This window comes from Oncorhynchus keta, chromosome 26 (genome assembly GCF_023373465.1).
Source record: "Oncorhynchus keta strain PuntledgeMale-10-30-2019 chromosome 26, Oket_V2, whole genome shotgun sequence".
NCBI classification, from domain to species: Eukaryota; Metazoa; Chordata; class Actinopteri; order Salmoniformes; family Salmonidae; genus Oncorhynchus; species Oncorhynchus keta.
In genome coordinates, this window is record NC_068446.1 from 30,006,026 (window position 1) to 30,024,434 (window position 18,409).

An 18,409-nucleotide genomic window follows, 5' to 3' on the forward strand; every position below is an offset into this window, starting at 1 on the left:
GGATAATGCGTCTAAACTGTGTGTAATTTGAGATGTTTCAAAACAGGAAACATCCTCACCATTTTTGCATAAATGATGATGTGAAGCTAAATCTCTGTAGCACCTCAAATGTTTCTGGATCCATCATTACCCCACTGTCCACTAAATGAAACTGAGACATATCTCTATATCAGCTGTATGTGTTTCTGTGTGTATCTTTCAATACCCTAGCGTATGGGTTGTGACACAAGGCCATCTATTTGCTTGGTGAGTATCATCAAGGTAACGTATTTGGAGTGTTTGCTAAAAACCTGACTTCTATTTTCCAGGGTAGTGGGCGCTTCTTGAACCATTCCCCTCCTCCCACTTCACCAGTCCTCGTTGGATGAGGAACAACAATAGGATAATGGCTCACTATTGATCTGCCTTCAGAGATCTGCGAGGGCCTGAACATGTGCCATGGCCTCTCTCTCCCCAGCCCTGGAACACTCGTAAAGGCCTTTCCTAGAGGACTGCTGGCTGCAGCTTACTCTTATAACCAGCAGGGGGCACTAGGGCACCTTATGTACAGAGCAGACTGGGAAGCTGTTAGGCCATTGTGTCGCCACCTCCACTGGGTTCCATGTGCTCCTCTTACATTCTATACAGCAGCTATAATGCTGTTCGCTTGTCGCCTGCCTGGCCATGTTGTCGCTTGGTTTCTGTATTGATCAGTGAAAAGCAGCTCCCTCCTGAACAAAGAGCATGTCCAGGCGTATCGCTCTCTCACCTCCCCGACAGACACTTCTGCTTCTCCCAAGCAACGAAAGTCTCCCTGCAGGCCTCCAACATCTGTGCAACAATATAGACCTAGGCAGCCGGGCAGATCTGAGTATCTTTATTGCCAAGCGTCTTCTGTTTCACCTTCAAGAAGGGTCAAAGCCCCGTTCCCTCTCCCTGTCTGCATCGATTCATTTTTCGATTCATTAGTTTGCCAGAGTATGATTCGAGTGGCTCGCTGAAATGGCTGGCCATCAGGGAATACCTTTGGCGAATAAGGAGTGGATAGAGGGAGGAGAGGAAATGAGAGGTTGAGCTTTTGTTTTTTCAACGGGGTTGTGTTGTTTTTTCCAGGATGGCCTTGTGCACAGAACTGGGTAGGATCACAGGGCTGGGTAGGATCACAGAACTGGGTAGGATCACAGAACTGGGTAGGATCACAGAACTGGGTAGGATCACAGAACTGGGTAGGATCACAGGGCTGGGTGCTGTCATGTTTATTGCCGTTCTTCTGTCCTTTTTGCTTTGTGGAGAGATGAGAGATGTGAGGAGAGACTCAGAGTAGCAGACACAAAGGGGAGTGCTGAAGAGGGATTCAGTACCAACTACCTGGATAGGGAGGCTGGCAGAGGCTTGATTTTGAGATTGTTTAAACAAAGCAACATGTCATTGTGTCTGTAGTGTAAATGGACTGACACCATCAACAGAAAGCTGATTCAATCGAGAGAAAAAAATGATTGTCCTTGTGTGGACCTGACTACATGTTACCTTTACGTTTCACTTGCTTCATAACAGTCCAGTGGTGAGATGTTCAGGATCGTGGTGGTTACAGTTACGACTGACCAAGACATGGTTGCATGGCACGAATGAGGAGGCATCAACATGGTTATTGGGAACGAAGTGGGATACAGGAGGTACCACCTCCCCATCCCAATGCCACCCCGTGGCTCCCCCCGGGCGTCTCAGGCCTTGGAGAAAGTGGTGGCCGAGGTGCCCGGCTGGCCGGGGCTGGTGCTGTGCTCGTCGTGCCAGCGGTCCACGCAGCGGCGCCGGGCATTCATGAAGAAGTTGCTGACAGTGTTGAGCTCCAGGCCCAGCTGCTGGGAGATGGTGATCTGCATCTCCTTGGACGGGCGCTTGTTCTCCTTGAAGATGGCGATGAGTGTGCGGCGCTGCAGGTCCGTGAAGACCAGCCGCTGCTTTTTTGGCACCATGTTGCGGTCTTTGTGATGCTCCTGCTCCTTGCGCTTGCAGGCTGTGAGGGGTGATATGGGTGGGGTTGGGGAGACAAAGGGGGAGAGAACAACATAGCATAAATGCAGTGTTACAGTTATAGTACTGCAATACTATATGATTATGAGTACTTCAGTGATAGTAAAAAGGTGAGAAATGCAGAGGGAGAATTAAGGGAAGATGTAGGAAATGAGTCATTAGCCAGTACTTAAAGATGTAAAAACTGGTTTATACAGCAGCAAAATATATTGAGCTTGCGTATATTGCCATGTATTAAACTTGATTTAAAGCTAATCCATCCCTTGTGCCCGGTGGGAATATTCCTTCCATCCTGCAGAGTGCAGACGGAGCTAGCCTGCGGTGAGCAGCTCTGGCTGCCTGGTGGAGACACTGCTGTTAGATTCAATATTAATGCAGTTTGGGTCGCAATGGGAGACTGAGTGACTGTTGCACAATAGTAAGCGTTTGTGTGTGAGCGTACGCGTGCGTGCGTGTGAGAGAGAGAGAGAGAGACGAGAGCGAAACAGAGATCAGTGTGTGTGCATGTGTGTATGAGAGAAAAGGAGTGGTGGAGAGGGAGATATTGACCCACATTGCTGTAGGAATTGGGGGGTTCTCTACAGGGACTGAGGTCAGAATCCCCTCCAGCAGGTCTGCAGTCTGCTACTTCAAACAGAGCCACTGGAGCCCTATCCATTGAGCTCTGAGATGGTATTTATAACTGCCTCCAACACAAACTGGAGTGTTGAGTGTGCACTGACTTCTATGGGGAGCAATTTGAAAAGAAAACCTCTAGTATTACTTAGAAGCACCAAATAGAAACATATACTGCTTACCATATGTACTGGAACTAGTATTAACTGTGTATAAAGGTAATATAAACAGTGAAAACATGAGGAGACAGGTTTAGATATAGTCAGTTTTGTCCCCTGTTGTCGCCTCTCTTTTTTCACTCCAATCTTACTTTATTCCTTCATTCTTTCACACTCTGTCTGTCTGTCTGTCTGTCTGTCTGTCTGTCTGTCTGTCTGTCTGTCTGTCTGTCTGTCTGTCTGTCTGTCTGTGCAGCAGTGTGTGTGTGTGCTGAAATTGCTGGAGCCAAGCTGGTGGTGCTGTGTGTCTAATTACAGTGGAACAGAGCCCATTGATCAACCATTGCAGTCAAATCTGTTTACTACAGTGGCCTAACCTCCACATGAGCACAACTATCATATTTGTATTTCACATCAAGACTACTCCAGACCTCTCCTAAGCACAATCATACACTATACACTGTGTCTGCTCTATAGACAGACTGGTGGTGATGATGATGATGATGATGATGATGATAGTTTCATAGGGTCTAGCGTGGATATATCATCGTTGTAGTTTTCTTGGGCAACAGATGATGACAGATGCAATATCCTAGTTATGTGTGTATTGTATGATTATTAACACAGCTATCCATTCGTATCCCTCTCTCCATCCATCCCCTTCATCCCATTATGTTTGAGTTGTTCACAGAGCTCTGTGGGAGACTTTTGACCCTGTTGTTTTATCGTCTCTTAGTCAGTAGGTGTCACTCGCGCTGTGCCCTGGCCGTACGGGGCGCCATACTGGGCTGTCTTGCTACAGGCGCTGGATTTAGTAGGCAAATCAATAGTGATCGATCGGTGAGGAAGGGGGCCCTGATTACTGAATCACGCTGTAGAAAAGAAGAAAATCGATCATTGCAGCTTTTAGAGCTACAGAAGACACAGAGCACAGAGACTGACATAAACTCACATAAACTCATGCACGAAACACAACCCATATTGGACTGAAAATACAAATGTATTTGGCTTTTATTTCCTGCTTTCACGATGGCCTACTCTGCCCAGACTACAACCCCACACCATGGCATGTATTATACCGTTCGCTACTTCAAACTGTGGCATCAGTGGAAGCCTTATAAATTGATAGACATGATTTATTTATTTTCAATATCTTTCAGTCACAAACCTGAGAATTACATAGGATATTATAGCCTACGGTTTGGCATGTGTATAAGGTTAGGGGGACGTTGTGTTATATAAGCAACTAATTTACAAACATTACAGAGTATACCCTACTCAATTAATCATCATCATTACCAATGAATACATTTGGGTCGGTGTGGGGTTTACCATAATATAGTCCAACGGCTGTTGGATTTTGTCATGGTCACTCAAAACAATCTCACAATGCACGGGCAGATCATGACTTCAACACATTTGTATTGAACCGAAATCTAAAACGGGAGTCAATATAAAGTTTTATATATTTATATATATTTATTTTATAACTTTTCTCTTTCTCTGGTCGTTAATATTCGTAGCATTGCAACGCACCAAAAAAAGGTTACGAGAAAGGCCCTGGGCGTTCAATAACGGTCGATAGATTCGTGAGTAATTCGTGTGTGAAATTCAGTTCGTCCAATTAATTATGCCTCGGAGGGAGAATGGGAAGGAAAAAGATTCATGAGATTCGAGAGATGCTTCTCGAATTGGTCAGTTGTAGGTTTTATTTGCTCAAATTTTGTGGGAGCAATGGTCCTCATAAACCGTTAGCACCAGTTAATTTCACTCATAAGGGCGACTAGCCTACCAAGCCTGTTATTCCAAGGACTTCGCTTCAACAGTCAGTTCCTGCCTGGGTTATCCAAATGCCACTCTTTTGTCAATTTTGTGCTGCGGTTATATTTGTTGGAGAAAAACAACAGCCTACTATGTCAAAATAAAATATATGTTTATCTCTAGACATTGAAATCATACTGGATCTATGTAATGAACGTCACGTTGTGATGTGTTTTGGTTATTAGCACTGCAGAATGAATAGCCCATAGGTCTTTGATCAGCTAGTCCAAAATGTTACTAATGTCTAATAGCCATGGCTACATATTTAATGACAACACTCCTAAATGTAAAACACAGATTCATGTAGGCTTACTGTTAAAGTGTAGCCTATTGGTTGATCTAGCCATAGACCACTGTTTTAATGAATCTCCCGATATTTGTTATTACTGGTTACGGTTGAACATGTTTATGCACACGATAAAGTCAACTTCCAGTTCTGCTTCCATTGCCATTACAGAAAAGAACCCCAGGCACTTCTCTCTCTACCTTATAGGCTCTGCCAGTTGGCATGTATCAGTGTGTTATCTAAAACTCAATTTTTTCCCCCTGCAGGATTCTAGATGCCACAGAATCGGATGCACCTTTTCTCCAGACCTTGGGTAGTGCTGTAAAATAGGGCGTACAGTATTTTAAATACATGGATTTTGTTTTGACTTGTGTTGCACAAATATTGGTAGGCTATGTATCGACTGGGCTGCACTTTAAACGCTAGTTTGTACAGTATTTATTCCATTCAGACCGCAGGGCAGTGCCAAGGTTTCCCAATGCAAACTTACAACTCAATACTCCTTAATGTAATGAGGCAGAGTTGGTGCTAATATACTGATAACTTGATACAATTTGTTTGTTTACCTTGCACACTGCTCTGCTGCAAGGCATTCCCCCACAGTTTCAATAACACTCACTCAGGACCACTTTGAAAGTCAACCTGCTCAAATCTCTTGTTAGGAAGAAGAATGGTTCTAACTTCAGTTCAGAATAAATTCACTGGAAGCATACATTTTCATTTGACTTACGCTTTTTTGTTATTTTTTTGAAGAGATACTTTATATTTTACCAGTCATTAGGCTTCCATTATATCTGAGATCATCAAAGAGATTTCTCTGTGTGCAAAATTCACAAATCAAATGTTGTCATTAGATGTTTGTTCTTTAATAAAAGTGAAGCGAGTACCTCTTTAATCACCTTTAGATAAACACCCTGTATTTACCTATGTAGGTCGAGAACCTGATATGATATAATATCAAAATAATACCATAATGACTATACAGTCAGCTCATTGTGTGAGCTGACAGCTGCTAAATGCCTTTAGAGACAGTACTCAAGTGCTCAGATTATCGATGGAAACATGCATTTATACTTACAAGTCATGTTTAACTGAAGTCAAATGTGACAAAATGCGTGACTTGGAAAATGTTGTAGACCTCATGCTTAAATGTATTGACATGGCATATCATACTTAATTGGCAACAAATATCAGTGAAAGTTGCCAAATTAAATATGGTGGCATTGCTAAGTAAACAGTCAGGCTGCTGAGGAAATTTAGGAGTGCCCATCTAAAGATTAGTGATATAAATTCAACTTTTGTTTTATGATTAAACATATTTATAATTTAGTGACACCTCGCTACTTTATATAATGTACTCTGTCATTTTGGTGTTTCCCTGATTAAGAAAGGTAATAACCGACAGATAATTTTGGTCTGAGAAGTTCATGTAAAACAGCACTACAGGTCCAGTGGCAACATGCTTGTAAGAGTGGGGTAACGTTGACATTGACTAACTTCGCTGAGATTGACTCGATCTATTATTTACATAATAATAACTATCATCTTTTTTACATCAAGAGGTCTGCGGTGCCTGTGAGAGCAAACCCACAATCACAACAGGTGTATCTCTCAGTTGGACGCATTTGTTGAACGTAGACCCACCACATCATCAGTAAATACATCGTTTGATAACAATAGGCCCATAGGATACGTGGTAAATCAATTGTGAATGTATTTCATATATGGCCTGATCATAATACAAATTTGCTTAATTGTGTCTCATTGAATTATTATACTTGAGTTACTAATCCCCAATTTCGGTAAAAGCCTGCCCATGCATACTTCCAGATTCAAAATGTTATTTAAATAAATATGTGAGCGTGTGAAAACTGCCTCTGCAGCCTGGCTAGAGGTGTGTGCTCTATCGGATTTGAAGTGAGGGGGAGGGGGGTATGGTGGGGGAATCGATAACTAACCGCACCGTGCAGCCAACCGTTCTGCCTGGGATCGATGGCTTGAATGGGGCTGATCTGAAATTGGGTGCGGTGCGACTCTCTCCCGCTGAGGCCGGGCTACTGCAGGCGAGAAACAGTCACTATGTCAACCATGGACTCTTATTCATAATTACTTACTATTAATAGCTGGCTTCTAACAAGTCATTGGGTCAATGTCTGAGGTGGACATACAAGATGCACACCATCATCAGCTACGACTGACTCATTTTAAATCGTTATTATGGGCTGTTACTTTTAGTTACCTGAAATAGAGATTATTAAAGCATAAAGTCATCGGTCTCCATGATTTAATTGCAGACATATTATGTTGATATTGTGAAGGTAGGCTGTCTTTTTTGTGTGATGGTATTTCTGCCAATGTTTTGCATAAAGCCTATTCTATTGTTAAGTTGTTTTATAGCAACACGTTTAGCATCATCAAACGATATTGGTCTACAATGAAAAACTGCAATACCCTGTACCAGAGCCTTTATTGAGGATTGTTGTATTACCTTTTGAAATAAAATTAAGAATTCGCCTACATCAAAGGTCAAATGTAAAGACAAATAAAAAAGGCTGAGTAATTGAATTGGCAGTATGGATGACTGGCCACAACAGATCACAGATTCGTGAATATCTTTTTTGAGTGACCTTTGTGGCCAGCAATATCACTGTGCAGACAGAAGGCTATTGTCAACATTGTGAGGGGCTCCTGTTAAAACGCATAGCTCAACTGTGATGTTTGTTTCTTTAAGCATAGCCTACTGTTCTTGGCATGTTCATAACTGGTTAATTTGCTCTCTGGCACCATAAAACATATGGCCTCTAGTCCTGACTCTATTTACCAAGTCAAACCTTAAGTTTAAACACTTTTCGTCACACATTTTGTGTTTTTCTTCCATTCGGTGTTTTATGGGACTGCCCAAAAATGTTATCAGTGAAGCAGCCTGCAAATCGTCTCAAAGGTCGATCTTGATGAATGTAATTCTGCCGTTGTCAGCTGAAAAGAAAATGCAGATGAGTACTTGCATAAAAAATGTTATTCAATCAACGAGGCAGCTCAAATATCGGAAAATATGGCTAAATATTAGGAAATAAAACCGTAATCATAGTATAATTAATTAATTAATAAAATACTACTACTACTAATAATAATAATAATAATAATAATACATGTAATAACCAAGTCAGAGGAAGTTTAATTAATCCAACATTTTATCAAATAAATAACTAGTTTTATCGAACAAAAGTGCAGCATGTAAAAAGGGTTGGGCTTGAAGTTTGTCATAGTATCTTTGGGTGCGTGTTGGGTTAATGCAATTGTCACACACACACACACACACATACAAAACACAAACACACACAAAGTTTAAATGTGTTGATTTTGATATTGAATCATTAAATGTGATATGAATATGTGATGTAATGATGTATTTGTATATCTTCTTCAAGCTACAACATGTTTAATCTTTAGCCAGTAGTGGATAAAGGGGGGTCTAAAGATGCCGTCTCAGAATGGGCCTTAGTTCTTTAAACATAGGCCGAAAAATGATGGCCTGGCTGAATGTCTTGGCTGAATAGATATTCAAACTTAAATTAAAATTATTATGTTAGAAACCACTCAGTTTGTTTAAATAGCATGTAATATAACATTGATTAATTAATTAATTGATTTAACGGTCGTTTTGTTTCTTTGTTGATTTGTGTGTGTTTGCCCAACTGGAGTTTCGGGTTGCATCTGTGGGTACGGCGTGGGGTGTGTCGTGTGTATGACTGCGGTTTTACTGTGTGATCGACCCTGGTTGCATGTGGTGTATTTGAGCGCATGCAGGCTCGGCTCTCAGGGTAGGATTAACTGTCTATTCAATAATATTTCTGTAATGTAAAAAAAAAAAATCATTCCAAATGATTGTAAGTTTTTCAGTTTTCAATGTAAGAGTCAGGCTGGGATGCTCTTCGGAATTACTTGTCTTCTATTCAACTCTGAGTTAAATGAAAGTTTCAGTGTTGGAAAATATTTAGCTGATGTGAAATAAAGAATGGTAAAATCCGAGATAGTCTCCAATCCTATTTTTGGAACTATTACCACTGTAAAATGTAGGCAAACCGTGTGCTATTGTGTGCAAATAATCAACATGCAACATGTGAAATTTGTGGCCAAACTTTAAGGCCCTCGACTACTTATTTATCTATTTGATGTCACCTTTAAAAACCGTGATCCACTTTTGACAATAATCTATGAAGCCAATGCGGCATGCAGGAGATCGTTGGCACGCGGTGCCCGAACACGTTTTACGTTATTATGGGCCTAAAATGAGACCCGTTTCTGAAGTCATTTTTAATCACAGTTTAAAAAACGTTTTTTACTGCCTTAGAATGTGTTTAGACTTATAGTCTACAACCGAACCTGAACGCAAACTACGAATATGAATTCGGTGTAGCCTATGGATGAGGCTGTTGTCATTGCATGTTGCCACTCAATTATCACTGCCGGCTAATTAGTTGACTATTGGCTAATGCCTATTCGTTCAAGGCCTAAATGGGGATGTGTGCCTTTTCTCTCCTTAATAATTGGGTGGACAATGTGTACTTTGTTCTTCGAACGTTGCAGTATTCGCCTTAGATCGGGCATTAAACAAGCCGTTATCGGACATTGAATAAGCGATGACCTGTCGGGACGTCAGATAAGCCGCCACTTCTAACCGGAGAGACAGTCGGCATTTCAACACCACTGCTCAAAGATTTACAACCGTTTACGTAGGGCGAAACGGGAAGTGCTGTATTGCAGGGTTTCCCAAACTCGGTGCTAGTGTTTTGTTTGTAGTTTTTTGCCCTAGCACTACACAGCTGATTCAAATAACCAAGGCTTGATGATGATGATGGTGTGTGTGTGTGTGTGTGTGTGTGTGTGTGTGTGTGTGTGTGTGTGTGTGTGTGTGTGTGTGTGTGTGTGTGTGTGTGTGTGTGTGTGTGTGTGTGTGTGTGTGTGTGTGTGTGTGTGTGTGTGTGTGTGTGTGTGTGTGTGTGTGTGTAGGGGGGGGGCAGTTAGGCTTCAAACAACCAAGTAACGCTTATAGGTTGGCTAGGGATAATGTGGTCTCGTATACTCTGATTCCACGCCACCAAAATGTTTATGGAAATCGACCCATTACAAGCTGCCTTTGTTTTTACGGTGCCAAATATGACAATATAAGCGTAGGCTTATTGACATTGATTTTGCATTTCATGTGTCTAATAATACATATAATGTAAATAAAATAATTATTACATTATCTGGCAGGGAAATGTTGCTGTGATTTTACAACAATGATCCTATAGGATGGCTTCAGAAAATGGCTTCCTTTACTGTTTGATATTTGAAATCAGTGACACAATGCCATTTAACCCTTTGACGCTAACCTCATGCGCACAGTTCATTCTCCTAGCAATTTGATTTAAAGGTCATTCTCTCCTATTGATCCGGTTTGGAGAGTGGGCGACAGAAAAGCGTAGGAATTGATCATCTAAAATAGAATAGACGGTATTCTAGACTGTAAGCCTATTGATGCAAACGGGTTGGAACTATGTGCTGCATTTATAATTACAATGCCCCCGTGTGTATTATCTCTCTTTTGTGTGTGCATATGTGATGAAAATATGGAAAAGAGACACAGTGAAGTTCTGAGGTTATACTAAAGGCTACTACTGTACAGTGTGAGTGGAGCGATTGCCCACATTGGCTTGTGTAAGTGACGGAACAGTCTTCTGTTATTGATCCCTTTACCTAATGGAGACATTGTCATTTTCACCGTAGGTCTGTCTGGCCATAGGCCTATTGGTTATACTGTGTTGACGGGACGAAATTAGGCTAATGTAATTTTAGGCTATTCCCTTATCTACAGCATAGGTTAACTGGTTCGCAATTTTAGAGAAATGTCAACATAACATAGCCTATGATTAGTGGAATACCAGTTTTTACAGCATATGCTGTAGCTGCATCGTGCCAATGAAAGCATGCGTTTATTATTCATTCCGTTGTATGTTATGAAGGGTGAGCTGTTAATGGGGGAAATGGTATTGCACAGGAGAGGAGGGGAAGGGGCAGTATGCCTGCATGTCACAGCTCCAGCGATGGAAAGGAGAGACCCGGGAATGGAAATCGATACAGAATCAGATCGGACTTAACAATGTATGGCGCACTCTATATCCTGATCACATACGCACATGCAGGCACGCTACACTGTAAAAATTGGGAGATGTATGCGAGTGCTCAATTCGCCTCCTCGAAGGCAGAAAAACACAGAACAAATCATTATTCGTCATCTGGCTGCCTTGACAAACATTTGGAATGGATTTGAAGAATGTGAATATAGCTTTTCATTATTGTACGGGGGAAAATGGCTGCGTACTGGCCATTGTCCACAACAGCCACAGGATTTCACTGTGTGGCGTGTACGCGAGCGCGCGCGTGTGAATCCCAGTATTTACAACACACATTGCTGTGCTTAACGAAGAGCGTCTGTGAAACCGCAGCTGCATGATTTTCTCCCGTTGTCTTCCCCATGCTTATCAATTATTAAAGTCCGCATCGATCATTTCGCAGGCCTGCATCAACACGTCTCTTTATGAAAAAGCCTGTTTTCGATTATCCTAAATCAATCACGTCTAAAGGTTCTATGCAATCAAAAAGAGGAACCGGATTTCCTGGGAAGATTATTAACAACATTCTGGCTTCATAGCTTTTTATTAATTTTATGCTCAGTCTCTTTTGTTGAAACCTTTAGTTTTGTTGTGCACCATATGAAAATGTGTATTTTGGAGGCGAGTATCCCGGGAAAGCGTTTTCCGGATTTGATTGAATATGGACGTTCTTCTTTGGACTTTGTGTCTTAACAGAGCCTACAACAAGATGGAGAGACGGATCTGATTGGGAAATTGTGTAATATTATTGATCACGTGTTGACTGGTGTTGGGTAAATGATTTATACTTGACGCAGGCTAGCCTATGAACAATATATATATATATATAACCATGTTGTACAGCCCCTTATTAAAGCCATAATACATGGCTTCAAACACAGGCCAACAGCGCCATTCATATAAAGATTTCAGCACCAAAGACAGCGGTGATCCCAATTGAAAATGGTTTTGTTAGGTGGTGGTAAACATTTATGTAGCCTGCACTTGGAGGTGGATAGAAATGCTAGTGCTGTGTGGAGCAGGCTGGGTTGGTCGTTGCTTAGGTACAGCGATGACATTTGGATTATGTCTCAGACAGGCAGCGTTACGTCGGGAATATGGAGGCTGCGTACATGTGGCTTACTTGTGCATATAAACTGTTGGATGATAGATTAATAAAAGACTCATTTCACTTAGTTCACTTAGTTTATCATGAATATCCGAGCAATCCCCAAAAAATCTTGCTCCATAGTAATAGTATGGGGACAGCAGACAGGTTGACCGCCAATGATGTGATTGGCATGTAGACTAGGCCTAGTCTGTGATGAACTTTGTTATTGAGCTATTCTCTCCCTATCCATGATTTGCGTGTATTTTCATTGAATAGCCTATTACTAGAACAGAGCATAAACTCATCCTCAAAATCGACATTTTACAAACGATAAAATGTTGATATCCCCGCTTTATATGTTTGGATAAATGAGATTGATTCTCTTGCGTAATATTTCATTGCGTCGCACTTTCCACATGGGAGGTTTGGCAGGATCGTATCATTTTGGTTGTCTCTCTGTTGTCTTCCTCATGGCTCCCGAGTGATTCTGGAACAATGCGTTGGTGGATACATGTTTACACAGATCCAAGCTGATTATGTAACCCAACCCCCAAATGGCGTTTTGAGGGCAAGTTTTCCATCCAGTCTACATGTAACATGATTACAACAGAGAGAAAGAAAAATGCGTGCAATGGGGGCTTTTCCCAGTCTCTCATCCCCTTTCCCAGCCCCTGCCTAAATCTCCCCGCCATCCCCCAACGCTCTGGGAGAGTCCAATGGGAGAGAGTGCTGAGGCGGAATAATTGATAGATGCACTGGCTATCCTTATCGATCACTGCTTTATTGACCCGACCAAATACATTGAGATGGAGTGTGGAATTCAACACAGCTGCAAAGACGAATTGTTTTAATCGTTTATGCAATCTATGCATCTCAGCCCTCACTTTGCCGTGGCTTTTTCAACACAATCAAAGGTGTCGTCTACTCCATAGCTACAGTATATGTGCGCTTCCTTGTTTAATTGGCTTCAACATTCGAAAAGCTGCAGGTTGTGAGCTTGTTTGGAGATAATGATTTGTTCTAAAAGCCTGGTTGGCCTAAAATGTAGGCCATAACAGGTTGGTATCTTCTCTGAGATTCACCTTGCCCTCCTCACGCGGACAATACTACACATCATTCCAATTATGAACCATGCGTTTTAGGGTATGCGCTTAAAGGGCACGCAGCCTATCTTTGTCATGACAGAACCCCCCTCAATTGACTACATCGTATTTTTAATTTTATGGGGAGGATTGTCATGTGAGTGTGCAGCCACTAGCGTTTTCACATTAGCTAAGCAAGGCAACGGCATTGATTTGTGTGACTGTGATGAATTTGGAATAGTAATTTGAATATATTGATTGATGTGGCCGACCGAGTAGGCCTATCGCCAGCATCCCTTTTAGAATCACAACCACCAACTCCCACTCCGCATGCGCACAGTGTATAATGGTGAATTTAAATGCAATAAGTAAAATGTAGCGCCCACCATTTCCATACCACAGTCATTTGTCATTTTGCCCAACTCCATGTCGCTAGAGAGAAACTGACAACAGAACAAGGTAGCTCACAGGACAACAGACAGCACGTCGAGGCCAGGTGACACCCTCCTGGAACAGCGTTCGTTCTCAAAGAGTGCAGCTATTAAACAATCATAGCCATAATTATGACCATAATAACAATAACCACAACAATTACCATAATATCTCTACTATAATGATTGATACTTGTTAATAATGTATGATACTTGCACTATACCGATTAAAATAGCCTATTGAAGTATGAAGAATGTCTATGTAGCCTATATCATCCTCAAATATCCGAAGTCAACCTTAATGCGTTCAGGCAAATACCCATGGGGTAGCAAATGGAGCATAGGTGAATCAATTCTAAAAAAGAATGCATACGAACGGACATGCATGCTGCACATATACACCCTATGCATGCAGAAACACAAGTATGGAAAGTTCTGTGCCATAGTTCTAGTATAGTGCATGCAGTTCACAATCAACCATGTCTCAGAGCATTTCGTATTATTCTGTATATAAATTCGAAACAATCCATTTAGTATGATATGTTACGTTTTGCATGGTATGTATTAGTTTGTGGATGTACATCAACCATTTAGTATGATATGTTACAAATTACAATTCATATTATATGTTACGACTTTGCTAAACGTGTTATATGTTACGAATTTGTAAAACGTGTTATATGTTACGAATTTGTAAAACGTGCAATATGTTACGAATTTGAAAAATGTATGAATTTTCTAAACATATGATATGTTATGAATTCTAGCTAGGTGGCTAACGTTAGCTAGCTACCTACTGTTAGCTAGGCTAGGGGTTAGGGATAAGGTTAGGGTTAAGTTTAGGAGTTAAGTTAAAGAGTTAACGTTAGGGTTAGGGGAAGGGTTAGCTAAAAGGGTTACGGTTAGGGTTAGGGGAAGGGTTAGCTAACATGCTAAGTAGTTGCAAAAGTAGCTAAAAAGTAGTAAGTAGTTGAAAAGTGGCTAATTAGCCTAAGTTGGCTGTAATAAGATCCAGACTTGCAACCTATGAGTTGCTAGAAGTTTGCGTTATGAGCCTACCCGTTCACCAGACCAATCACCCTACTTTGTTTTTGCCTTAAGTAAACATCTTCCTTATGTAACCATGTAACTAAATGGAGTGTCTCGGATTTATGTACAAAATAAAAGGAAATGCTCTGAGATCAGGTTGCGACTATATAAAAACCCCACTGCCCAATTAGGTTTAATTAGGTTTAGCAATGGCACTTAAAGAGACAATTGTGGAGTGTTTAAATCTTTATATACCAAAACGCCGCTAAATGTGCAAAGTAACCATTTATATTCCATGAAGTGCTTTTCAATAGGACATTGACTGGAACTAAAATATGCCACTATATCTGCTTAATTGAACTGTCCACTGAAATACGACACACAGAAGTACTGATTGACGTGCGAGCGCATGCATGTCCTAACGGAGTGCTTTGCAGAAACATCAAAGTGGCGCTCACTTCCAACTCTTCTGATTCTATAGCTTTCCACCCTTAATTAATCCTCTTTAATTAGCTCCTAAGATTTATAGCTTGTAAAATAACACTATTCCCAGTTTTCACGGTAAAGGCTTGGAGTACAATACTGAACAATGTTTCAAACTGTTCAAACTGTTATCTCTCACTGGCAAAGTGGGTGGATAAATGATCCAATGTAAGAATAAATAAATATGAATAAATTGTTGCAACTTTTGAATTCAAAGTGAAATATAAAAGTAATGGATAAATAGACAAGTTCAATCGCAGGCCTATTTCAAATTATTTATATGAACATCCCCTCTCGAAGTTTCGATGTCTCGAAGTTGAGTGATTAGCAATATGTGACAGTTAAATGGTATATGTCTGTTGAATTTCCAAAATGAAGTATGATTATTTTGTGGTTTAATTGTTATAAAATTAATTTCCTTCTGCTTGTTTGCCTTGCCATCCGTAAGCAGGCTAGTGTAGGCCTTAATCATTTGTAATTCTATGTACTAGGATTGCATAGACCTTTGTAAAAACAAACGTTTGACTATAGGCCTATGTATGTTTATTGCCAGCATAGACTACAACACAATGTTCAACCTGGGTTGTAGTGTTTTTGTCCGGTGTAGCTCAGTTTGGAGAGTATGGCGCATGCAATGCCAGGTTTGCTGGTTTGATTCCCACGGGGGACCCACTACTGTAAGTCGCTTTGGATAAAAGCGTATGCTAAATATGATTGTTGTTTTAGAGTTGGTATGTTGTAGATTCAAGAAAAGTCCCCTTTGACCACAAATCATTGAGAAATAAAGTATAGCCTAAGCAGAATGTAAAAAGAAAATCATAGACAGAGGCATCTGTTTCTTGAGCTGTCTTTCAGATCCAAATGGATCATTTATTAGTGGCTACTTTAAAAAGGGACGCCGGACCCGAAGTATCGATTCACGGGAGGTCACGCTCCCCTGACTCACTGCTCCGCTGCTAGGCACACCTCAGACGCGCCTTGTGTACGCCTCCCAGAGTCGACAGGGGAAGGGAAGGCCCACGAGAATTCCAGGTCCATTTCAACACATACATATAATCAGCGCGAGGCTTGTGGAACGACTCCACACCAGAAGAAGAGTGAATATGTGAAACTTGACAAAGGGTCGTCAATACTACAATACTACAGTCTTTCTGTCAATAATCGCACCATTTTATTATCGTTATTATGGTCCAAATGATACAGTTACAGAGATGCACAATCAATTTGATTCAAGCCATTCCCTGTTTGATTTCATTTTGTCTGTGGTCGAAACACCTCGTGAGTTTGTGTGTGTGTGCGTGTGCGTGTGTGTATGTGTGTGTGTGTGGTCCCCATTACGCCAGTGCGTAAAATTGATTACAACTATAGGCCTACTATAACGTTGCCAGCACATTTGCGCATGACTTATTCAAAAACTTGAATCAAGTTGATTGATCTTTTTCAGGTTTAACACCTAATTAGGATATCACCAGCAGAGTAGACTACCACAGCACAGCCTAGCTTGTTTACTCTTTCTACTTTATTATCTGTGCATGAAGCAGTCAATCCAATCTGGATTTACTTATCTTTTCTAACAACCAATTCAACATGGTTATTTAACAACCATCGTTAACTCCTCCAAGAATCCACACTAATTTGTTTAAGTCATAATCTGTTTGAGTAGCAATTGATAGTCTCGCCACATTGACTTCTAATTGATCCCTTCACATTAGCCACATTTCTCCTCACTCACCTGCTAGTCTGAGCGCCGACATTCTCTGGAACTCGGGTTCCTGCAGCCACTTCCACATCCTCCGGAAGGTTTCCCGTCCAGACTTGAGTTTAGTCCAGGGTTTAGGGTTCCTCAGCAGGTCAGACAGGGTTCCCTGGGACCGACACAAGATCCGCTGTGCGAAGATTGCCTGGGGAATGCTGTAGCGCTTGAGCTCCGCCGTTATTCGCTGTGCCACCTCCTTGGTGTTTATTTCTTCCACCTGCCCCGAACCACCTCCCTGCCCGCCCCCCGCCGCCTGCCTCTCCCGATCAGAGAGCATGGACCCGTTAGCCTGAGAGTGCGGATGGCTATGATGGGGCATAACGTTCAGGGATGACATGATCCCGGCCCCGTGCCCCCCCAATCCCCGGTTTAGGTGGTCCTCGCTCCGGGACAGCATCGCTGCGTGAGACTCGAAGCCTCCGGACGAGAGCATTTTGTCGTTGGAGAGGTGGGCGCCAGGACCATAAGCGCAAAGAGTCTGCTGAGAGTTGTGCAAAGACCCGAGGCCGTTGGAAAGAGGGGACAGCGACTGGCACATGCCGGACATGTCTTTAGGGTAGTGGCCATAGAGATTGCCCATCGAGGCAAGGCTCCTGTCGTCCCGCATCAGGGTGAAGCTGCCACTGACGTTGCCGGCGGCGAGTCGCTGGTGCGCCGGGTGGTGGTGGGTGTGCGGGTGGGGATGGTGGTGAAATTTATCCGAGACTGTGGATATGGGGGGCAGGTGCTGCAGCGGCGTCAGCGTAGTGTAAGTGCTACTCATGGTCATCCCGGAGTCGCAGGACATGGTCATTGCGGGGTGCAAGGGACCGGACAATGCATGGTCTGTGCGATACTCCCCAGATCCATCTAATATTGAGGCCATACTGGACACCATGGCTGAACGTCCGTGTGACACCAAGTTCCGATGCGACGCCAAGGACTGCCGTGCGTGGTGCGGAGAGTTCATTAAGTCACCCGTTTGATGAGAGTGAGATACGCCGTGCAGATTTCCAATGTTTTCCATTGTAAGTTCCATCGTTTAAATAATCTTTATTTCCACCTCTCTTTCTCCTCTCTCGCGCGCTCCCTCTCCCCCGTCTCACACACTCCTTTCCAATAAATTGTGAACGATTTCAAAGCCAAGCCATTGATTGTACTAGCCTCTCTTCAGTCAATACAGCATGATTTAAAGCGTTCAGTTGCCCGCGACAGAGCTGTGCCACAAACCGCTGCTCACGCTTCTGATAGGTGTCCGTCCTTGCTTGTAGCCTATTTTATTCGCTGTAGAGCACCACTACTATAGAAAGCGAAGGCTGTGATTCCAGCGTCTATGATGACGTGCCCGCGCGTATGTTAAGACGTGACTGTGCCTGTGTATGTGTGCGCCCACTGTTCCAGCGTTAGCACTCAGTCTGAGGCTGTCTGACGTCACCAGCTCTCTGTCAGACAGATGTTTGCTCATGTTGTAAACTGAACCTCGAATTTCTCAAAAAGATTACATGAGACATTTA

General features: G+C 42.2%; 1 protein-coding gene across 1 annotated transcript; it reads right to left on the bottom strand.

Moving 5' to 3' along the window:
* Window positions 1–1,384: 1,384 nt before the first annotated feature.
* Window positions 1,385–18,111, bottom strand: LOC118358735 (hepatocyte nuclear factor 6-like). The gene is made up of 2 exons (XM_035736666.2): window positions 16,893–18,111; window positions 1,385–1,993 (listed from the first exon to the last, which is right to left on the bottom strand). The coding sequence occupies exons 1-2, from the start codon at window positions 17,932–17,934 to the stop codon at window positions 1,701–1,703; spliced, it is 1,335 nt and encodes a 444-aa protein (XP_035592559.1). The 5' UTR covers window positions 17,935–18,111; the 3' UTR covers window positions 1,385–1,700.
* Window positions 18,112–18,409: the final 298 nt, after the last annotated feature.

Excerpts from the sequence above, each read along its gene's own strand:
- LOC118358735 (XM_035736666.2), bottom strand. The coding sequence starts at position 17,934 with ATGGAACTTACAATGGAAAACATTGGAAATCTGCACGGCGTATCTCAC. Across the intron at positions 1,994-16,892 it reads GTCGGCGCTCAGACTAGCAG|CCTGCAAGCGCAAGGAGCAG; the intron begins GTGAGTGAGGAG and ends CACCCCTCACAG.